General features: G+C 38.0%; 2 protein-coding genes across 7 annotated transcripts; one reads left to right on the top strand and one right to left on the bottom strand.

The window, feature by feature from the left end:
• Window positions 1–3,908: 3,908 nt before the first annotated feature.
• Window positions 3,909–22,717, bottom strand: LOC146507940 (fucolectin-5-like). 2 transcript variants are annotated; one of them, XM_085176025.1, is made up of 5 exons: window positions 20,080–22,717; window positions 19,762–19,785; window positions 19,119–19,428; window positions 4,722–4,870; window positions 3,909–4,544 (listed from the first exon to the last, which is right to left on the bottom strand). In XM_085176025.1, exons 1-5 carry the CDS (start codon window positions 20,111–20,113, stop codon window positions 4,198–4,200), a joined length of 864 nt encoding a protein of 287 aa, XP_085032151.1. In that variant the 5' UTR covers window positions 20,114–22,717; the 3' UTR covers window positions 3,909–4,197. The 2 variants fall into 2 exon arrangements, with proteins under 2 accessions (XP_085032151.1, XP_085032152.1); XM_085176026.1 differs by having other exon boundaries at window positions 19,119–19,416.
• On the top strand, window positions 5,326–14,065 carry LOC146507941 (fucolectin-5-like). Of its 5 annotated transcripts, none has more exons than XM_085176030.1 (5): window positions 5,326–5,706; window positions 6,001–6,024; window positions 12,280–12,586; window positions 12,994–13,142; window positions 13,318–14,065. In XM_085176030.1, exons 1-5 carry the CDS (start codon window positions 5,673–5,675, stop codon window positions 13,662–13,664), a joined length of 861 nt encoding a protein of 286 aa, XP_085032156.1. In that variant the 5' UTR covers window positions 5,326–5,672; the 3' UTR covers window positions 13,665–14,065. The 5 variants fall into 5 exon arrangements, with proteins under 5 accessions (XP_085032156.1, XP_085032157.1, XP_085032155.1 ...); XM_085176031.1 differs by lacking the exons at window positions 5,326–5,706; window positions 6,001–6,024 and adding exons at window positions 10,816–11,262; window positions 11,558–11,581 and having other exon boundaries at window positions 12,292–12,586; window positions 13,318–14,064; XM_085176029.1 differs by lacking the exons at window positions 5,326–5,706; window positions 6,001–6,024 and adding exons at window positions 10,817–11,262; window positions 11,558–11,581 and having other exon boundaries at window positions 13,318–14,064.
• Window positions 22,718–23,966: the final 1,249 nt, after the last annotated feature.

The following is a 23,966-nucleotide window of genomic DNA, read 5'->3' as shown; positions in this document are numbered from 1 at the left end:
ATAGTACATGTTCAGAGTATATAGCATCACAGGTTCCTGAAGTATTTTTTCGTGGGGAAAAACATATCCGAGCCCCTCTGGGTCTTTCACACAAATGCACCCTGGTCATGGATGTGTAAGACTCAGCTTTGCAGTTTGTCTTTAAAAAAACCCAAAAAATTTGTCATTCTAAAGAGCTCACTGAATTCGAGCATGCTACTGGAAAAGGATACCGCCACTGCAACAAGTCAGTTTGTGAAATTTCTTCCCACCTTGATACTGTTTGAATAATTTTATTCTTTTCTTTTAGAATGAGATGCTCTGACTTTCTTGGTGGCCATTGCATAAGAGCTGCCTTCTATTCCATTCATCTACACAGAATTATTTACATGGAGGAAAGTTTTCCATCTACTAATAAATCTGAACCACATAAGTTTAATGCTGGACTTGCACTTTGCCATGGCAGAGGGCAGTAAAATAAGGAATGACTGTTATGAACCACATAGCAGGAAGGTGCAAGATGCTAACGTGCAGGACATACATGGAACATGAAAACCAAATGGCTGGCATAGTTCAGAGGCCGGGCCTGGAAGTCCCAAAGTCAATATGGGAGACACCGCCAAGGGTGGTTGAGAATAACCGAACTAAGATCCTGTGGGACTTCCAGATACAGACGGACAAACTGGTGATAGCGAACCATCAGACATACTAGTGATGGACAAGCCACTATATCGAGTAATAGCAGCATCAGGAATAACGAATGCCAGAAGCTGGAAAAACAACAAGGGCTGAGAGAGGAGGTTAAGAAGATGTGAATGGTGAAGGTAACAGTGGTCCATGTAGTAATCAGAGTACTCGGGGCAGTGACCCCTAAACTGGGCAGGTGGCTCCAGCAGATCCCAGGAATGACATCTGAGATCTGTGTCCAGAAGAGTGCAGCTCTACGAAGAGCAAAGATACTTTACAGGATCCTGGTAAACATTTGTAAAAACGGATGTGTGTGACTCTGAGTGAGGCACAGGATTGCTAGATCAAGGCTAGCGACCTTAAAATGGAGATTCCAGAAACTTTCTTTACCGTGATGATCAAGCATCAACACTTAAAATTCGAGAGCACTTCAGTCAATGTGATATTGATGTAGTTATTTTTATTCTCAGATGTTTAAACTGATTTGCTCACTATTGCACAGGTTACCTGTTGGAAAATCCTGCACAAAAACACAGTTTGTCTTTTAAAAGATATCAGGAACTTAAGGCCTTTTTGGATTATATCAACATAACATCAGTTCAAAATACAGTCATGGGTGTGGAACCTTTTCTCAGTTTTTGTGGCTTTAATAAAGGCTGTTTTATTAAAACACTGTAAATGCCATAATTTCACTGCTCATACAGTTTCATTCAGAATAATTATCACTGGTTCAAATTCATGGATTGAAAAGGGTCATCAGGTGGTGGTCGTTACTGAACTGTCTCCATTTGAAAACATTAAAAAGACACTTTTGTGCAAATGACCATTTTAACTGAAACATGCATTTTACAGTGTAAAAAATTATATATGAAGTTATTTAATGAATTTAAAGGAGACAATCTGACACAAACACAGTCACTGAATGTCTCAAGGATTCAAGGATTCAAGGAGCTTTATTTTTCATTCGCATCACATGCTAACTTGAGGTGGAACGAAATTATGTACACACGGTCCAGAGTGAAAAGAAACAAAAATAATGGAGAAAAAGAATTTTTCCTTAATGTTATAATAAATTGTTTTGTTTTTTACAAACAGAAATGACAAGTAATAAGACAATACAATAAATAATGCTATAACTAGAGTGCAACAACCTGAGTACCAGTATGGAGTATGGGTGTGGAGTGTGGGTATAAATATAGGTGTAAAGAACACTTTAGCTTCTGCCTTCCAGATCTACGGCTGGCAGTTTTTCCAGGCCGACCGCAATATGCTATTGAATTATGTTGTAAATGGTGATTCAGGAAATTGTCCACCAGCTGATGGGCTGTTCTAAAGTGTGGAAACCTGTCAAATAATTTCCGTCCAAAGCTCTGTCAGCAGTGTGAGGGACACCATGCTGATCTGTGTAGACTGAAGACTGAAATGCCAATTTGTCGTCCAGTTTGGTAGTTTCCCAGCCTGGACTACATCCTGATGATGTAAATGAAAGTAAAAAAAGGTTTTAAAAAAAGAGAGAGAGACAATGTCAGTAGCGATAATACTTCAGACCCGGTCTGAAGTTTTTTGTTTTTTTTGGGGGGGAAAGAGTTTTCTTTTCACTCCTAAATAATGAATCTGAATTATGACTTCATAATCTGATTAAATCTTTTGTGGCAAACATAATTAGCGTGCGCACACACACACACACACACACACACACACACACACACACACACACACAAACACACACACACGCAAGCAGATTATTTCCAAGCAGCCTCACTACATTATTTTCCAGTAAATGTTGAATAGTTATATAGTTATGCAGTTTGTGAATAAAAAAATCATCAGAATTAATGAAATGAATAATTTGACTCTCCCTCCATGTTCACTTAAACAATCAGCAGAGAGTCACATTCATCACCAATAACATTTTGTCATGTACACTCTTGAAGTGTAGTTCTTACTTTGATCTTTGAACATTAAGTAAATGTGCTCATTATGCATATGGAGCAGAGAACAGAGAAGCTGCTGGGACTTTTGAAGTAAAGTAACATTATGGTTTTTGCTACATTGTAAGGTAAAGACCCTAAAATTATACACAGTTTGTAAAGTAAAACGGAAAAAAAAAGACTTTTTGATTTACATTTGAGTCACTTCTTTAAATATTCTCTTCCTGTTCTAATTTATATGACCTGCATAGAACAACTGGGTTAAAACACATTGTGGTAAGCAACATGCACATTTTATAGTCAGTCTTCTGCACATTTTAGTTTCAACACAGGGGACATGTGGCACTGTTAAGAAGACCAGTGGAAGGTTTCCAAAGCCTTATCAATTCTCCTACTCACCTTTGACCTCAAAAGTCAAGGAAAAGAGGTTTGGAAAATGAGACTGGAAGCACATTTGGAATGCAACCTGGGTTAAGAGGGAAGAGGAAACAGGTGGAAGCACAGAAAAAATAATAATAAACATGACGAGGCAGGGGAAGTACACACATCAGAAACAGAAAACAACATTTACTGCAAAAACACAGGAAGACACAACTGAACACAGAACAAGAGTTAACTAAGCATTGTAGAGAAGAGAAGGACTAAACACGGGAACATCACCAATGGAGACTTGATGCAAGATGATGATACACTGAGGGGGAAGATAATAGTCAAATCTAAGGAAAAAGAACAGGTCTGATAATGGTAAGGGGGAAAAGTATATGAAACCATGTAAAACCTAAGAAAAACAAGAATTGTGTCCAAAAAGCTCAAAACCACTGTGTAAAAAGACCCAAGACCACAACAGAACCAGAATTAAAGGTAAACTACAGGAGAGAGTTTAACCTCTGAAGCACCAATACCCCCAGATATGGGGGCAAAAGGGAGGAGATCGCATTTAGGGTTAGGCGTGCACGCTTGAGGGGTTAATAATTACTTCTAATGCACTAGTGGTTTATAAAACAGAGTGAAAAAGAAACACTGTGTCCCTGTGGTTCATGTTTTGATTTACTGTTTGCATGTGACATACTGAATGTAAATACAGAGGTTACAGTCACACGCTGTACCTTGTCCTGAAAAGTGCAAACATTGAGCTAGACTCTGTCCTCGCTGAGCTTCATTCATACCATTTTAACTGAAACATGCATTTTACAGTGTAAAAAATTGTATATGAAGTTATTTAGTGAATTTAAAGGAGACAAACATGACAGACACGAGTAAAACAATTTAAAGGCCAACGATACATTTATAACTAAAGGAAATAAAATATATATACATGTCAATTAAAAATTATAAAAAACACTGAATGCTTAAGTTTTTTAAGTCTCATATAATCATCAAATCAATGTATTATGAAATACAATCAAAAGTAATATATAATAATAACATATTTCTGAGTGTTAATAGAAAATTTCTGTTTAATTTCTCCACTGTTTATCTTCCTGCTACACTGAGCCTGAACCCATCGCCTTTGATTTATTAGAGGAAAGTTTGCTACAACCCAACAAGCCACTACTGACACCTGTCTAACTGAATAAACAAAACCAATCCATGGATTTTCTTACACTGCACAGATAAAATTATATTTATCATAAACAGACTTCTTGTACCACAAATGGTTCCCACTTGTATTCATGGCAGCGTTCATGCCACAGACTGCTGTTCTTGTGTCGTCTGGAGCCCACTGATCAAAAAATACACACTGATCGTTGACCCAGATCCAGAAGCCGAAGCCACAGATGTATTGAAGACCCAGCCAGACAAAGGGAGTGTCAGCCTTCTGAGCCTCCAACCCAACCCAGCCCTGGGTCTCGTTATCAAGGATGGAAACCAGATCCATGTGTTCCTCTCTGCAGTGGTACAGGGCGTCTGCCCATGTCTTGTTCTCTTTAATCAGTTTAAAGGGCTCTAAAAGGAAAAACATCAAAAACATGAAACTTAGAAGCATCAAACCAAACAGTGTTTCTGAGTGTCTAACATGCTGCGTTAATTCAAGCACATAATTCTTACTGTCAACATTTACACATTTATATTGACTCTACTGACTGACCAGTTAACTTAGTGGGTAAGAATGTTTTATTGTACCTTTTTTTCTGCCTTTCATCGTCACCTCACACAGAATCACAAACCCAGATGTGTCTTTGTACACAGTTACATAACGCCCCCACTTTGGTCCATTTTCACATTTAAATGTTTTTTTTTCTCCTCTAGTAGTTGTGTTGATTGTTGCACACCTGAAAACAAAGACAAAAGGTTGGACAGATGTACAGAAAGAGTTTCTGGCTCTGTTTGATTAAATCATGCTGTAAACAGTGGAGACAGTCGAACAGCTGGATAATAAATGTGAGCTGCTGTCTGAGAACATTTTAGAAAGAAAGAAAACACCTACAAATAAACAACAAAGGAAAATGAGAATAAAAATGTTATATTCTTCACATATACTTGATTGTTACTCTAAACCACTTCACACCATATTAAAACTCCTATTTCATTTGATAGAACTGATACAGGGTAATCTCTGCTACTGGATTACTGGATTTAAATGCATTTAAATGTTCATTATAATTATCTAAATTATTTTTTCCCCGGCAGCTTGTTAATGAATGACCAATTGTTAATAATGTCTACCTGTTCAAATGTCACTGAATACCTTTTATTCACACAGCCTCCACTGGTGAAGTAAATTTCCTGCTATGCTAAGTATCAAGTATTTGCATGTACTTGGATGCACACAGAATGTAGTTTGAACATGTTGATCATAACAATCGTGGTATGTTCACATCTGCAAATCAGATGTAAAAGTCTGGGAATGCTTTGCCTACTGAACATAACAGCCTCACTCTGAGTGTAAACAGGAGAAATGAATATTTTCATGTTTTCTGCTGTGAGGGAAGTGACAGAAACACAAATCCAGTTCTGACTCAGAGAGGGGATCATATCAACATCAGTGAGTCTACAGAAAACTCCAGAGTGAGGGTAGAAGTCTTTTCTTTCTCTTATTAGAGGACACATTTGTGCAAAGAGTCTAAAGTAAAGATGCTGTGGAGTCTGTTGTTCATCACTTTGATTGGTAAGTGGATCATTTGATGTTCCTGCCTGGCACAGTGATGTTTCAATGATCGTTATAAAGAATGAAAAAGATCAAATATAACAGTTCAGTTTTACTGTGAGTTGATCCAAACTGCTCGATAAAGCAAAAGTCGTTTCATTTAGTTTAAAGAGGATTTGACTTTAGTAAAGCCAGTTTCATTTCTGAGTGTTGAAGGATGGTTTACATTCTGTGCTTTCTGCTGTATTACCAAACAACAATATCAGAGCTGGCAGTAATTCACTCATTCTTACATTGTTCTCTGAAACTTCACAGGAAGATCAACTCCACAGGATCGAGGTAAGAGTGCATTTCTAATCAGTTTCTTCAGGTTATATCAAAAAGTATGATGGTACTTCTGTTCTGAATATACTTATTTGTAAAGTATTTAATTTTATGCCTTTTAAATTATTTTTATATTTTATTTTTCAATTCATTTATTTATTTATTGCATCACAGTAGACGTCATATCTGTGGGAATGTTTCATGTGGGGATTTTCTGTTGGACTGAAGCAATTTTACAAACATTTGTATAAATATATGTTATAAATGTGAATTTATATTGAATTATGTTCTGTGATATGTGATCAACGTGATTTAGAAATAAGTGCTTTGATAAACATGCAGTCTTTGATATGTTTTGAGAGTCAAATTATTCATTTCATTAATTCTGATTAGTTTTTATTCACTAACTGCAAAACTATTCAACATTTATAATGTAGTGAGGCTGCTTGGAAATAACCTGTGTGTGTGTGTGTGTGTGTGTGTGTGTGTGTGTGTGTGTGTGTGTGTGTGTGTGTGTGTGTGTGTGTGTGTGTGTGCACGCTAAATATGTTTGCCACAAAAGATGTAGTCAGATTATGAAGTCATAATTCACATTCATTATTTAGGAGTGAAAAGAAAATTCTTTCCCCCCCAAAAATAATAATAATAATAATACTTCAGACTGGGTCTGAAGTATTATCGCTACTGACATTGTCTCGCTCTCTCTCTTTTTTTTTAAACCTTTTTTTACTTTCATTTACATCATCAGGATGTAGTCCAGGCTGGGAAACTACCAAACTGGATGACAAATTGGCATTTCAGTCTTCAGTCTACACAGATCAGCATGGTGTCCCTTACACTGCTGACAGAGCTTTGGACGGAAATTATTTGACAGGTTTCCACAGTTTAGAACAGCCCATCAGCTGGTGGACAATTTCCTGAATCACCATTTACAACATAATTCAATAGCATATTGCGGTCGGCCTGGAAAAGCTGCCAGCCGTAGATCTGGAAGGCAGAAGCTAAAGTGTTCTTTACACCTATATTTATACCCACACTCCACACCCATACTCCATACTGGTACTCAGGTTGTTGCACTCTAGTTATAGCATTATTTATTGTATTGTCTTATTACTTGTCATTTCTGTTTGTAAAAAACAAAACAATTTATTATAACATTAAGGAAAAATACTGTTTCTCCGTTATTTTTGTTTCTTTTCACTCTGGACCGTGTGTACATAATTTCGTTCCACCTCAAGTTAGCATGTGATGCGAATGAAAAATAAAGCTCCTTGAATCCTTGGATCCTTGAGACATTCAGTGACTGTGTTTGTGTCAGATTGTCTCCTTTAAATTCACTAAATAACTTCATATATCATTTTTACACTGTAAAATGCATGTTTCAGTTAAAATGGTCATTTGCACAAAAGTGTCTTTTTAATGTTTTCAAATGGAGACAGTTCAGTAACGACCACCACCTGATGACCCTTTTATTCAATCCATGAATTTGAACCAGTGATAACTATTCTGAATGAATCTGTATGAGCAGTGAAATTACGGCATTTAAAGGGTTTTAATAATATAGCCTTTATTAAAGCCACAAAAACTGAGAAAAGGTTCCACACCCATGACTGTATTTTGAACTGATGTTACGTTGATATAATTAAAAAAGGCCTTAAGTTCCTGATATCTTTTAAAAGACAAAATGTGTTTTTGTGCAGGATCTTCCAACAGGTAACCTGTGCAATAGTGAGCAAATCATTTGAAACATCTGAGAATAAAAATAACTACATCAATATCACATTGACTGAAGTGCTCTCGAATTTTAAGTGTTGATGCTTGATCATCACGGTAAAGAAAGTTTCTGGAATCTCCATTTTAAGGTCGCTAGCCTTGATCTAGCAATCCTGTGCCTCACTCAGAGTCACACACATCCGTTTTTACAAATGTTTACCAGGATCCTGTAAAGTATCTTTGCTCTTCGTAGAGCTGCACTCTTCTGGACACAGATCTCAGATGTCATTCCTGGGATCTGCTGGAGCCACCTGCCCAGTTTAGGGGTCACTGCCCCGAGTACTCTGATTACTACATGGACCACTGTTGCCTTCACCATTCACATCTTCTTAACCTCCTCTCTCAGCCCTTGTTGTTTTTCCAGCTTCTGGTATTCGTTATTCCTGATGCTGCTATTACTCAGTATAGTGGCTTGTCCATCACTAGTATGTCTGATGGTTTGCTATCACCAGTTTCTCCGTCTGTATCTGGAAGTCCCACAGGATCTTAGTCCAGTTATTCTCAACCACCCTTGGCGGTGTCTCCCATATTGACTTTGGGACTTCCGGGCCCGGCCTCTGAACTATGCCAGCCATTTGGTTATCATGTTCCATGTATGCCCTGCACGTTAGCATCGTGCACCTTCCTGCTATGTGGTTCATAACAGTCATTCCTTATTTTACTGCCCTCTGCCATGGCAAAGTGCAAGTCCAGCATTAAACTTATGTGATTCAGATTTATTAGTAGATGGAAAACTTTCTTCCATGTAAATAATTCTGTGTAGATGAATGGAATAGAAGACAGCTCTTATGCAATGGCCACCATGAAAGTCAGAGCATCTCATTCTAAAAGAAAAGAATAAAATTATTCAAACAGTATCAAGGTGGGAAGAAATTTCACAAACTGACTTGTTGCAGTGGCGGTATCCTTTTCCAGTAGCATGCTCGAATTCAGTGAGCTCTTTAGAATGACAAATTTTTCGGGTTTTTGTAAAGACAAACTTACACATCCATGACCAGGGTGCATTTGTGTGAAAGACCCAGAGGAGCTCAGATATGTTTTTCCCCACGAAAAAATACATCAGGAACCTGTGATGCTATATACTCTGAGCATGTACTATCGTCAATGTAACCTCTATGAACCTTCATGAACTTTAACTAATTAAATTCAGAGCTTAAAAAAATAACCACATTGTTTATAATAATATTGTAATGTTCTTAAAATAAGTGTAAATCAACATTTGCAACATTTCCAGTCCAATATTTTCCTCCTCAGACTCTCATTCTAACACAACAATACGCTTTAAGACACCACTTAGCAATACTTGGCAAGCTACGCCACTTAAAATCAATATTTAATATGAAATCATTTCCAAATACTAAATCTTTAAGTGATGCCACTTTAAAGAAAAAAGTTCTTCATTTGGTGATGGACTTTTTCTGCTTTCTACCAGAGCTCCATCTACAGTGTGCTGCTTGACCTTTATGCATATCTGCAAATCTCAGGAAAGCAGGCAACTCTGTTACATTCACTGAGATCAGCAGATGTTTAGAGTTTGAGAGTCAGGCTGCTGTGTTAACATTAATAAAAATAAATGAACCTACTAAAAAAGCCTTTTCCTGCTCCTTCTCTATCTCCTCTGTTAAAACCCTCTTTGCTTCCACTGGTCCATTCAACTCGATTGTTTTTGCATCCTGCTACTACCAGTCCAACTATTTCTATTAACCTTCCTCATCCTGCTATTAATAATAATATGGAAATTATAATAATGACGGTGGCTCAAATGTGATAAAATGATTTTTGTGGTTTTATGTGATGGTCAGTGACTAACATGCATCATAAATATTTTTAGACATGGACACATGCAGGTAATAAAATGTTAGTGTACTAATATATGCTGTGTTATTGTAGATAAACCTGTTAGACTGTAGTGGACCTCTTATCACTTCTGAAGACTGATTCATGTGTTGAAATTGATTTAGAAGCAGTTCTGAGCTCAGGAGCTGCTTCATGTTTGAATCTCAGATCCTCATTTTATGGAGCAGCGCCACCTACTGCTCAAAGCATTGAACTACCAGATGAGGTTGAATATTGTCTCCTTGGTATACACACCTCCATGTTCACTGAGCTGTGTGCTTTATCAGTACTCTTTCACCCTCTTTTACACATGAGCACAGTGACAGACCTGAGTCTGAAACCAAGTACCAATGAAAAGGAACTCTTGATTAAAATGACTTACAATTTTTTTTTAAAAAAAACAAGAACTTCACATTGTGATAATAAAAGACACCAGGACTTAAGTCTGATATGCAGATTCCTGTGCTTTTGCAGCAAAAACCATGATGCTGCTTTACTTTGAATATTCCAGCTGCTTCTCTGCTCCAGCTGCACAATGACCAAATGTATTTAATGTGCAAAGAATCAAAGTGAGAACTGCACTTCAAGACTGTACATGATGAAATTCATGTTATTAGTAATGAATAGGACTCACCCTGCAGCCACGGTGCAGAAGCTACAGGGGGCTGCAGTGACGTGCCCGCAGGCTGTGCTGGCAGCCAGCTGCGGCAGAGTGCCAGGCCCAGCCACCCGAGGTATGAGGGCCCCCTGCCTTCTGGTAGGGGCCCGACCGAGCCACGGGCGCCAGGCCCCGCCAAACAGCCACCGGGAGTGACCCAGTACATGCCTAAGTGCCCAGCCCTGGACACCGAGAACCATCAACGCACCGATGCCTGAGGGCATCAACCACCGGTATGGAGTGTGGTGAGATCGGCCCCCACACCTGGGGGTAGCCTGACAAAGACTTAGAGAAACAGGCTCACACAGACACAAACATGCATTCCTGCCCTCATGCACACATTTACAAATACTCGGCAGTGTGTGAAGCACTTTGCTATAAATAATTTCTGCATGAAACATGAATTCCAGACTAAATGCAGATGCAGAGCAGAAAGTAGACACAATGATGGACTTGTGAAGGTTTTTTCCCGGCAGCTTATTAATGAATGACCGATTGTTAATAATGTCTCTTTTTTTTTCTTTTAAGTAGACCAAATGTCTACCTGTTGAAATGTCACTGAATACCTTTTATTCACACAGCCTCCACTGGTGAAGTAAATTTCCTGCTATGCTAAGTATCAAGTATTTGCATGTACTTGGATGCACACAGAATGTAGTTTGAACATGGTGATCATAACAATCGTGGTATGTTCACATCTGCAAATCAGATGTAAAAGTCTGGGAATGCTTTGCCCACTGAACATAACAGCCTCACTCTGAGTGTAAACAGGAGAAATGAATATTTTCATGTTTTCTGCTATGAGGGAAGTGACAGAAATACAAATCCAGCTCTGACTCAGAGAGGGGATCATATCAACATCAGTGTGTCTACAGAAAACTCCAGAGTGAGGGTAGAAGTCTTTTCTTTCTCTTATTAGAGGACACATTTGTGCAAAGAGTCTAAAGTAAAGATGCTGTGGAGTCTGTTGTTCATCACTTTGATTGGTAAGTGGATCATTTGATGTTCCATGCCTGGCACAGTGATGTTTCAATGATCGTTATAAAGAATGAAAAAGATCAAATATAACAGTTCAGTTTTACTGTGAGTTGATCCAAACTGCTCGATAAAGCAAAAGTCGTTTCATTTAGTTTAAAAAGGATTTGACTTTAGTAAAGCCAGTTTCATTTCTGAGTATTGAAGGATGGTTTACATTCTGTGCTTTCTGCTGTATTACCAAACAACAATATCAGAGCTGGCAGTAATTCACTCATTCTTACATCATTCTCTGAAACTTCACAGGAAGATCAACTCAAAAGGATTCAGGTAAGAGTGCATTTCTAATCAGTTTCTGATGATGCTTCTGTTCTGAATTTACTTATTTGTAAAGTATTTAATTTTATGCCTTTTAAATTATTTTTATATTTTATTTTTCAATTCATTTATTTATTTATTGCATCACAGTAGACGTCATATCTGTGGAAATGTTTCATGTGGGGATTTTCTGTTGGACTGAAGTAATTTTACAAACATCTGTATAAATATATTTTATAAATGTAAATTTATATTGAATTATGTTCTATGATATGTGATCAACGTGATTTAGAAATAAGTGCTGTGATAAACGTGCAGTCTCTGATATGTTTTGAGAGTCAAATTATTCATTTCATTAATTCTGATTAATTTTTATTCACTAACTGCAAAACTATTCAACATTTATAATGTAGTGAGGCTGCTTGGAAATAACCTGTGTGTGTGTGTGTGTGTGTGTGTGTGTGTGTGTGTGTGTGTGTGTGTGTGTGTGTGTGTGTGTGTGTGTGTGTGCGTGTGTGTGTGTGTCTGTGTTAAATATGTTTGCCACAAAAGGTTTAGTCAGATCATGAAGTCATAATTCAGATTCATTATTTAGGAGTGAAAACGAGATTTTTCCTAAAAAACACTAGAAGACCCGGTCTGAAGTATTATTGCCACTGACATTGTTTCTTTTCTTTTCTTTTTTTTTTTTTTTTTTACTTTACTTTCAGTTACATCATCAGGATGTAGTCCAGGATGGGAAACTATCAAACTGGATGACAAAGTGGCATTTCAGTCTTCAGTCCACACAGATGAGAATGGTCTCAAATACACTGCTGACAGAGCTTTGGACGGAAATTATTCAACATGTTCTGCCACTTTATATGAATCCATCAGCTGGTGGACAGTTGACTTCTTGGGTCTACATGAAATTTCCTGCATCAGCATTTACAACACAAATCAATACAATGTTGATCTAAAAGGCGCTCGCATCCTCATCGGGAACTCATCTGAGAGAAATGCTGCTGACACCACTGAGTAATACCTTCATCTTACTTTGAATCATTCTGTTCTCAGTCAGGCTCCAGCATGTCCAATGTTTTTAGATAATTATAATGAACATTTAAATGTATTTAAATCCAGTAATACAGTAACACAGATAACCCTGTACCAGTTCTATCAAATGAAACAGGAGGTCTAATATGATGTGATGTGGTTTGGAGTAATAATCAAGTATATGAGTAAAATATTAAATCTTTATTTATTCTCATTTTCCTTTGTTGTTTATTTGTAGGTGTTTTCCTTCTTTCTAAAATGTTCTCAGACAGCAGCTCACATTTATTATCCAGCTGTTCGACTGTCTCCACTGTTTACAGCATGATTTAATCAACCAGAGCCAGAAACTCTTTCTGTACATCTGTCCAACCTTTTATCTTTTATCACAGGTGTGCAACAATAACCACAACTACTAGAGGAGAAAATAGAACATTTAACTGTGAAAATGGACCAAAGTGGGGGCGTTATGTAACTGTGTACAAAAACACATCTGGGCTTGTGATTCTGTGTGAGGTGACGATGAAAGGCAGAAAAAAAGGTACAATAAAACATTCTTACCCACTAAGTTAACTGGTCAGTCAGTAGTCAATATAAATGTGTAAATGTTGACAGTAAGAATTATGTGCTTAAATCAACGCAGCATGTTAGACACTCAGAAACACTGTTTGGTTTGATGCTTCTAAGTTTCATGTTTTTGATGTTTTTCCTTTTAGAGCCCTTTAAACTGATTAAAGAGAACAAGACATGGGCAGACGCCCTGTACCACTGCAGAGAGGAACACATGGATCTGGTTTCCATCCTTGATAACGAGACCCAGGGCTGGGTTGGGTTGGAGGCTCAGAAGGCTGACACTCCCTTTGTCTGGCTGGGTCTTCAATACATCTGTGGCTTCGGCTTCTGGATCTGGGTCAACGATCAGTGTGTATTTTTTGATCAGTGGGCTCCAGACGACACAAGAACAGCAGTCTGTGGCATGAACGCTGCCATGAGTACAAGTGGGAACCATTTGTGGTACAAGAAGTCTGTTTATGATAAATATAATTTCATCTGTGCAGTGTAAGAAGATCCATGGATTGGTTTTGTTTATTCAGTTAGACAGGTGTCAGTAGTGGCTTGTTGGGTTGTAGCAAACTTTCCTCTAATAAATCAAAGGTGATGGGTTCAGGCTCAGTGTAGCAGGAAGATAAACAGTGGTGAAATTAACCAAAACTTCTCTATTAACACTCAGAAGCATGTTATTATTATAAATTACTTTTAATTGTATTTCATGATACACTGATATGATGGTTATATGACACTTAAAAAACATAAGCATTCAGTGTTTTCTGTCATTTATATATATTATTTCCTTTAGTTGTAAATGGATCATTGGCCTTTGAATTGTTTTACTCGCATCTGTCATGTTTAAACCTGCTGAACAAATAAAACATGAACTGGAAAACAAATGTTTGTCAATTCAGTTTATTTTTGTTGGGATGTTTGTCAAGTTTACAGACATTCAGTGACTGTGTTTGTGTTTCAGATTGTCTCCTTTAAATTCACTGAATAACTTCATATATAATTTTTACACTATAAAATGCGTGTTTCAGTTAAAATGGTCATTTGCACAAAAGTGTCTTTTTAATGTTTTCAAATGGAGACAGTTCAGTAACGACTACCACCCGATGACCCTTTTATTCAATCCATGAATTTGAACCACTGATAATTATTCTGAATGAAACTGTGTTTTTGTGCAGGATTTTCCAACAGGTAACATCTGAGAATAAAAATAACTACATCAATATCACATTGACTGAAGTGCTCTCGAAATTTAAGTGTTGATGCTTGATCATCGCGGTAAAGAAAGTTTCTGGAATCTCCATTTTAAGGTCGCTAGCCTTGATCTAGCAATCCTGTGCCTCACTCAGAGTCACACACATCCGTTATTACAAATGTTTACCAGGATCCTGTGAAGTATCTTTGCTCTTCGTAGAGCTGCACTCTTCTGGACACAGATCTCAGATGACATTCCTGGGATCTTCTGGAGCCACCTGCCCAGTTTAGGGGTCACTGCCCCGAGTGCTCTGATTACTACATGGACCACTGTTGCCTTCACCATTCACATCTTCTTAACCTCCTCTCTCATACCTTGTTGTTTTTCCAGCTTCTGGTATTCGTTATTCCTGATGCTGCTATTACTCGGTATAGTGGCTTGTCCATCACTAGTATGTCTGATGGTTCGCTATCACCAGTTTCTCCGTCTGTATCTGGAAGTCCCACAGGATCTTAGTCCAGTTATTCTCAACCACCCTTGGCGGTGTCTCCCATATTGACTTTGGGACTTCCAGGCCCGGCCTCTGAACTATGCCAGCCATTTGGTTTTCATGTTCCATGTATGCCCTGCACGTTAGCATCGTGCACCTTCCTGCTATGTGGTTCATAACAGTCATTCCTTATTTTACTGCCCTCTGCCATGGCAAAGTGCAAGTCCAGCATTAAACTTATGTGGTTCAGATTGATTAGTAGATGGAAAACTTTCTTCCATGTAAATAATTCTGTGTAGATGAATGGAATAGAAGGCAGCTCTTATGCAATGGCCACCATGAAAGTCAGAGCATCTCATTCTAAAAGAAAAGAATAAAATTATTCAAACAGTATCAAGGTGGGAAGAAATTTCACAAACTGACTTGTTGCAGTGGCGGTATCCTTTTCCAGTAGCATGCTCGAATTCAGTGAGCTCTTTAGAATGACAAATTTTTTGGGTTTTTGTAAAGACAAACTGCAAAGCTGAGTCTTACACATCCATGACCAGGGTGCATTTGTGTGAAAGACCCAGAGGAGCTCGGATATGTTTTTCCCCACAAAAAAATACTTCAGGAACCAGTGATGCTATATACTCTGAACATATACTATCCATATGTATCCATATTTCACTTTAGTAGATTCCAAATAACACACTCTGGTTGATGATGGAGGTTTTCTGCTTTCTACCAGAGCTCCATCTACAGTGTGCTGCTTGACCTTTATGCATATCTGCAAATCTCAGGAAAGCAGGCAACTCTGTTACATTCACTGAGATCAGCAGACGTTTAGAGTTTGAGAGTCAGGCTGCTGTGTTAACATTAATAAAAATAAATGAACCTACTAAAAAAGCCTTTTCCTGCTCCTTCTCTATCTCCTCTGTTAAAACCCTCTTTGCTTCCACTGGTCCATTCAACTCGATTGTTTTTGCATCCTGCTACTACCAGTCCAACTATTTCTATTAACCTTCCTCATCCTGCTATTAATAATAATATGGAAATTATAATAATGACGGTGGCTCAAATGTGATAAAATGATTTTTGTGGTTTTATGTGATGGTCAGTGACCAACATGCATCATAAATATTTTTAGACATGGACACATGCAGGTAATAAAATGTTAGTGTACTAATATATGCTGTGTTATTGTAGATAAACTTGTTAGACTGTAGTGGACCTCTTATCACTTCTGAAGACTGATTCATGTGTTGAAATTGATTTAGAAGCAGTTCTGAGCTCAGGAGCTGCTTCATGTTTGAATCTCAGATCCTCATTTTATGCAGCAGCGCCATCTACTGCTCAAAGCATTGAACTACCAGATGAGGTTGAATATTGTCTCCTTGGTAAACACACCTCCATGTTCACTGAGCTGTGTGCTTTATCAGTACTCTTTCACCCTCTTTTAGATATGAACACAGTGACAGACCTGAGTCTGAAACCAAGTACCAATGAAAAGGAACTCTTGATTAAAATGACTTACAATATATTTAAAAAAAACAAAACAAAACAAGAACTTCACATTGTGATAATAAAAGACACCAGGACTTAAGTCTGATATGCAGATTCCTGTGCTTTTGCAGCAAAAACCATGATGCTGCTTTACTTTGAATATTCCAGCTGCTTCTCTGCTCCAGCTGCACAATGACCAAATGTATTTAATGTGCACAAATCAAAGTGAGAACTGCACTTCAAGACTGTACATGATGGAATTCATGTTATTGGTGATGAATAGGACTCCGTGCTTATTGTTTCAGTGAGCTTTCATCCCTGCAGCAGTGAGAGGTGAGGGAACCTCTGCAAGATACAAATAGATGTCACTGAACTGGAGCTCTGGGAGAGACGTCACTTTCAGGAATTTAAATAAAGCTGAATATGACAGAATATGAATCACAAGTCCCTGAAAATTGTAGTTTTTCTTGATGTCTTCGTTATTCCTCCATGGATAGATGATCCAGTAGCAACACTTTTGTCCTGCAGTACTACCGACTGTCCACTATTGGCCAAGTCACATGACTGAAAACTATGTTGAAGGACAAACCCAATAAATTTGGATCACAAGATGTGCATGTGTGACAAGCACTTTTTTCTTTTTGGCTTGCCCCCTTCGGTACTGTAGCAATCAGAACTACTGTCTGAAGGCCAAGAAAAATGCCCAACAGCTTTGCCATGGTCCATGTGAGGGACTGTTGAGACAACGCCAGTCTCTCCAATCCTTTTGCCTTGGCAGAGATCACGCAGAGATGTTTGCAAGATTCACACAATCCTTTTATTACCGATTTTCCTTACAGATGCATCTGGAGATCAGTTCACTGCAGACCTATTCTAAAGGCTGATCTCAAGAATTCCACACAACAGCTACAGTTATAGTGTCTGGTCTCCTCCCCCTACAGTAAACACCCCCACAATGGAAAAACACTGGTACAGTGTCCAGGGGTGCTGACACCCTGACCCCAATCTCCTTTTAAGGTAGTGTCCGTTTGCCATTTGTCTGCCCCTTAACCCCCTAACAAAGTTTTTTTCTAAAAAAAAGAAAGACAGAATTCAAAAATTTAATTAGTGGACGCATAAAAGAGATAAAATAATAAATATAACTCTACAAAAAGTAATTTTCAGAAATTTAAACAAAGTGGAAACAACTCACAAACTGACCTAAACACAAAGACAAAGGAGGGTAGCTTTTATAGTGGTTTGGCCAAAACATTTACACACAATCGGGGGAAACAAAAAACAAACACTAACTGAGCACAAAATAACAACTAAACTTAAAACACCCCTGTTTCTCATAAGTATTTGGTTGTTCCTGGCCAAGCCTTTTGCCCAGACAGGAAACAGCCACCTCCCAAAACCAGGTAACTCAAAGAAAGAGAAACATAATTAATAAAACAAAAAACATTTTTAAAAAACATCAGTGCTTGGTTTAAGTAAGAACATTAATGAATTATATTAGTGAAGCAAGTGCAAACCAAACTAATAAAGTAAATGAATTGACTTTTATCCATGTGTGGCTGATGCAATCACAGTCCACTTGATTGATCTTTTTACTTTATTTTAGTTTGTTTAGTTTGGTTTTGTTATATTATTTATTTTTAACTTTTTTGTTACTACAAACGGAACAGACATGACCGGGGATAGGAAAGAGGAAGACATAGACAAGAGAAGTTTAAGAAAAGGAGAGGGGGAAAAAAAACAGAGGGGAAGAGGGACAGTGAGAGAAGACACTAAAACATCCGCTGGATCACCTGCTGGAAAAAACATGAAAAAGAAAACAATCAAAAAGAGAACAACACAGTAGGGAGACCACAGCAACAACCTAGATAAGTATAAGTAAGAATAAATAAAAAAAATATTGAATGTTACTGAGCAGCACACAGGTCACCAATCAGCCACGGTGCAGAAGCTACAGGGGGCTGCAGTGACGTGCCTGCAGGCTGTGCTGGCAGCCAGCTGCGGCAGAGTGCCAAGCCAAGCCACCCGAGGTATGAGGGCCCCCTGCCTTCTGGTAGGGGCCCGACCGAGCCACGGGCGCCAGGCCCCGCCAAATAGCCACCGGGAGTGACCCAGTACATACCTAAGTGCCTAGCCCTGGACACCGAGAACCACCAACGCACCGATGCCTGAGGGCATCAACCACCGGTATGGAGTGTGGTGAGATCGGCCCCCACACCTGGGGGTAGCCTGACATAGACTTAGAGAAACAGGCTCACACAGACACAAACATGCATTCCCCCCCTCATGCACAATACTAGGCAGTGTGTGCAGCACTTTGGTCCAATTTTTACAGTTAAATGATTTATTTTCCCCACTAGTAGTTGTGGTTATTGTTGCACACCTATAAACAAAGACAAAAGGTTGGACAGATGTACAGAAAGAGTTTCTGGCTCTGTTTGATTAAATTATGCTGTAAACAGTGGAGACAGTCGAACTGCTGGATAATAAATGTGAGCTGCTGTCTGAGAACATTTTAGAAAGAAGGAAAACACCTACAAATAAACAACAAAGGAAAATGAGAATAAATAAAGATTTTATATTTTACTCATATACTTGATTATTACTCCAAACCACATCACACCATATTAGACCTCCTGTTTCATTTGATAGAACTGATACACAGTTGTCTGTGTTACTGTATTACTGGATTTAAATGCACTTAAATTTTCATAAAATTATCTAAAAATATTGGACATGCTGGAGCCTGACTGAGAACAGAATGATTCAAAGTAAGATGAAGGTATTACTCAGTGGTGTCAGCAGCATTTCTCTCAGATGAGTTCCCGATGAGGATGCGAGCGTCTCTTAGATCAACATTGTGATGATATTTGTTGTAAATGCTGATGCAGGAAATTTCATATAGACCCAATAAGTCAACTGTCCACCAGCTGATGGGCTGGTTTTCTACAGTGTTAGAACATGTTGAATAATTTCCGTCCAAAGCTCTGTCAGCTGTGTATTTGAGACCATTTTCATCTGTGTAGACTGAAGACTGAAATGCCACTTTGTCATCCAGTTTGATAGTTTCCCATCCTGGACTACATCCTGATGATGTAACTGAAAGTAAAGTTTTCAAAAAAGATGATGTATGTGGTACTAACACTTCAGATTAAGGCTTTTGCTGTTTCTTTATGAAAATCTTCTTTTCACTCCTAAATAATGAATCTGAATTCTGACTTTATAATCAGATTATGTCTTTTGTAGCTACCATATTTAGCACATACACACAATTAATACTGTGATGCACAAATAAATAAAGGGAGAAAAAATATATAAAAATAATTAAAAAGGCATAAAATTAAATACTTTACAAATAAGTAAATTCAGAACAGAAGCATCATCATACTTTTTGATATAACCTGAAGAAACTGATTAGAAATGCACTCTTACCTGGATCCTTTTGAGTCAATCTTCCTGTGAAGTTTCAGAGAATGATGTAAGAATGAGTGAATTACTGCCAGCTCTGATATTGTTGTTTGGTAATACAGCAGAAAGCACAGAATGTAAACCATCCTTCAATACTCAGAAATGAAACTGGCTTTACTAAAGTCAAATCCTCTTTAAACTAAATGAAACGACTTTTGCTTTATCGAGCAGTTTGGATCAACTCACAGTAAAACTGAACTGTTATATTTGATCTTTTTCATTCTTTATAACGATCATTGAAACATCACTGTGCCAGGCAGGAACATCAAATGATCCACTTACCAATCAAAGTGCTGAACAACAGACTCCACAGCATCTTTACTTTAGACTCTTTGCACAAATGTGTCCTCTAATAAGAGAAAGAAAAGACTTCTACCCTCACTCTGGAGTTTTCTGTAGTCACACTGATGTTGATATGATCCCCTCTCTGAGTCAGAGCTGGATTTGTGTTTCTGTCACTTCCCTCATAGCTGCCAACATGAAAATATACATTTCTCCTGTTAACACTCAGAGTGAGGCTGTTATGTTCAGTAGGCAAAGCATTTCCAGACTTTTACATCTGATTTGCAGATGTGAACATACCACGATTGTTATGATCACCATGTTCAAACTACATTGTGCTTCCATCCACGTGCAAATTCTTTAGCATACCAGGAAATTTACTTCACCAGTGGAAGCTGTGTGAATAGGTTTTCAGTGACATTTCCACAGCTGGATCGTTATGTAGGGAAACAAGAATTTATGTTTTCATTTTTAACAGGACACTATGCCAGACTTTCTGCACAACATCTGAATTTAAACATCCTGAAACTTCATGTTTCATAATTTAAAGCAAAATGCTTCTCACACGTTCACATCCTTTGATCCAAATTTATTGGGTTTTGTCCTCAAACAAGTATAAAATATAAATCTTTTCTAAATCAACCTATCAAGCCAGAGCCTCAATAACAGCTGGGATTTTAAATTAACATTGCACACATTTCATGTCTCACAGCTGCTAGCTACAAGCTGAGGAGTGCAGGGACCACAGAGAGTATTTTCAGCCTTCTACAGCAACACTGGAGAAACAATCACACACACCAGGATTAATCAAAGGTCATCACAGAAACTTTAAGTTAGTGGAAATGTTGGTTCTACAGACGCAGAGTAACACTGATTTCAACTTTGTAAAAGCCTCAGTAGGTCAGTTTCATTCAGAGAATCTTCTCCAGTCAAAGCCTATCAGGAGATTATTTACAGCTATAGGAGTCGGTACCGCAGTTAAATTTAGGAGCGATATATTGAAATGGCTTCAAACCACTGGTTAAAGTGGAGCGTACATGTGTTCGTCCTGCATTATCTGTGTCTGTGGAGAAACAACTGTAACTAATTACATCCAGTCACTGTCATGAATCAGCAAAAACAGATCTGAAGGTACACAGAGTACTGATGCAGAAGAGAAAACATTTGGGATCCAAAGCAAACCGCACCGATATGAAGGAAAAATCTGATCAGAATACAGAAGGTAAAAACTTTACAGTGAGATTAGAAAAGAAATCAATTCATGTCCACAGTTATTTTCAAATCTGACAAGGTGTATTTTCTAAAACCAAAAAGCTGGCAGCTGTAGAGTGAAAACATCTGGATTGCTGTAAGAAACATTCAGCTAACTACCTTTAAATACAGAAAACAAGTGAGGACTATAGCAGAAGTACAGCAGGTACAGATATGACATATGAGCGTAATAGGACGGCAGGTAAACTACTCAGATCACAACATTAGCTTTTAGCTCTACAGCACAAGGTTAACTGGGATACGTGATGAATGCTGGATATAAAATCATAACTCAGTGAAAAGACACGTCAGCCTCGACATAAGCTACACATCTGTGTATTTATAGCCTCAAGAACTGTAAGACAGGATTAGACTTTACCAGAAAACATCTTTGAACAGCTGCTAATGGGACCACATCGCTAATATTTATTGATGATGTGACTGCTGACAGAAGTAGTAGAATGAATTTTAAACTCTACAGGGTTGTACTCTCCTCTCAGATACACTCAAATGCTGTAAAACTGTACAACCATTAATACAATCCTTTCTTTAAATGCCTTAACTTAAAGCTGAAAGTCTGCACTTACATCACATCTAGATTGCTTGATTTAAAATCAACTTGAACTGTGGTGTTGTACATGGGCACTAACACAAAAGAAAAACTTGCCAGTGTCCAGATATTTATGGTTCTGACTGCATGTTTATAAAGTAATTTAGGATTAACATTTGAGCCTGATCGATCAATACTTGTCAATGTTAATGATTTGCTGACCTACTGGTATCAGCATTTATATTTAGTCAATAAAAACTAAAATGCAAAGAAAAGGCAGGAGAACCAATCATGTTATGAGTCCTGACATTGTACAGTTTGTCCACCAGAGGGCACTCTCAACTTCCCATGTTTATAATCTGTACTGTCATTTTATCATAATAAAGACTTATTAATAACTATGTATGTTCAGAGAATGTTTACGATCGATTTTCTATGTCTAAAAGAAAACAATACTGGCTCATTAGTTGTGTTCTAATTAGCACCTCAAATATGAACACACTATTAGCAAGCACAATTCATTCAAACATTAATCCAGCTGACTGCATGTCTTTTCTCTTGAGTTATGATTCTACATTTTTGCAAAGTACCAAAAAGCCACTTGTGCACAGTGAACTCTAAAACTGATTCTAATTAAAAACACTACTCTATTGTACATATTGAGCCTGTCTTGCTAACAGGAAGTCCACTGTTGACTGGATAGAGTTGCAATGACAGTTTTCATAGATAGAAACATATAAAAACCATTCAAAACAGATCGACTATAATAATGAAACAGCACACTGTAAAAGACTGTGGGCTGGATACCTGGGGGCAGCATGAAGCCTAACCTGTAGACTAAATTGAGTACTGACTGTCATTTTGTACCATGTATAGATATTAGCATATGAGATCATAAATGCTTAGAAAAGAGCACAAAATGGCTGCACTTGGGGTGTTTTTTAAAAAAAATGTTGTGCAAAATAGAAATAAGTCATTAAAATAAGCCCCTCTAAACTAAAAGTAGCTCAAACTTAGCAAATATTCCAGTGATTTGAGCAACATTTTCAAAAGAAAACAGGTCCTCGAATCGCATTTTTAAGCTACATTTTCAGTTTAACCAGGATGAGGCTTCTACTGTGCCAAGTATCCCAACCCCAAATATGTACAAATGTTATTTGTCTTGGTTATTGCATGCAGTATTAGACAAAAGTATTCTTTAAAACAGTGACTCTGTTATTTTCATGACCAGGCACTCGTCACATGATGACCAAACAGATAAAAGGTTTCAGCTGGATTAAAGCTAAAGATGTTGGAAATCTAACCGCAGTGACTTCTAGTGCGACAAGTGCCCGGGGATACGTTCCAAACACTATCAAAATTCAGAACTTCGAGGTGTCTGTTTAAGGACTGAAGTTACCAATGTTAGCTTCAGTGTAGCTAGGCATCTAAAAGAAAACAGAGCTCGCTCATGCATCATCATTAGTTTGAACAATCCTTCCTTAAGTTTACTGATTTCCAAAGTTGAGAGTTGGTGAAAATCTGTTCAAAACGAGCGACGAGCCACGTAGGCACAAAGGTTAACCTGCAAAGCTTCATCGGTCTCTCTCTCCTGTCAGTAAAGAACAGCAGTCGGGACAGTTCGCAAAGAGTTTGAAAGAATCAAGAAAACAGAGAGTGGAGCTTTATTTGGTAGTCTTCTCGCCGCAGAGGGAAAGCTGTGCCACATCTTCTTCACAACGATTCCTCCGATGAGAGAAAGCAACTTTATCCAAGAACGTCTTTTAGTTTTCCAAAACGTTTTTCAGTTTTTTGACAAAGTCCCTTTGCCTCTGTGCCTGCTTACGCTGCAGACCGAGACAGAGAACCAATATGACGCCGCTAATGTTTACACCTTGGGAAGAGCGCATCATGTAATAGTCACTTATTTGACAAAAGAATACAGGAGGAGAGGGGTAGAAACAAGAGGGAGACATGGGAAACAGTTCCCTTGATTTAAAGCAACAACAGGATTACAAGACATATAATGCAAATGCATTTTCAAACCAAGAAATCTTGAAAAATTGGGCTCAAATTGTGCAATTTAGTGAAACAACATGATGGGTGA

The sequence above is a fragment of the Neolamprologus multifasciatus genome, chromosome 11 (genome assembly GCF_963576455.1).
Source record: "Neolamprologus multifasciatus chromosome 11, fNeoMul1.2, whole genome shotgun sequence".
NCBI lineage: Eukaryota > Metazoa > Chordata > Actinopteri > Cichliformes > Cichlidae > Neolamprologus > Neolamprologus multifasciatus.
This window is presented reverse-complemented; position numbering and strand designations above follow the sequence as displayed.

Excerpts from the sequence above, each read along its gene's own strand:
- LOC146507941 (XM_085176030.1), top strand. The coding sequence starts at position 5,673 with ATGCTGTGGAGTCTGTTGTTCATCACTTTGATTG. Across the intron at positions 5,707-6,000 it reads GTTGTTCATCACTTTGATTG|GAAGATCAACTCCACAGGAT; the intron begins GTAAGTGGATCA and ends GAAACTTCACAG. Across the intron at positions 13,143-13,317 it reads GATGAAAGGCAGAAAAAAAG|AGCCCTTTAAACTGATTAAA; the intron begins GTACAATAAAAC and ends TTTTCCTTTTAG.
- LOC146507940 (XM_085176025.1), bottom strand. The coding sequence starts at position 20,113 with ATGCTGTGGAGTCTGTTGTTCAGCACTTTGATTG. Across the intron at positions 19,429-19,761 it reads ATTGACTCAAAAGGATCCAG|TTACATCATCAGGATGTAGT; the intron begins GTAAGAGTGCAT and ends CTTTACTTTCAG. Across the intron at positions 4,871-19,118 it reads AATGCTGCTGACACCACTGA|GTGTGCAACAATCAACACAA; the intron begins GTAATACCTTCA and ends CTTTGTTTTCAG.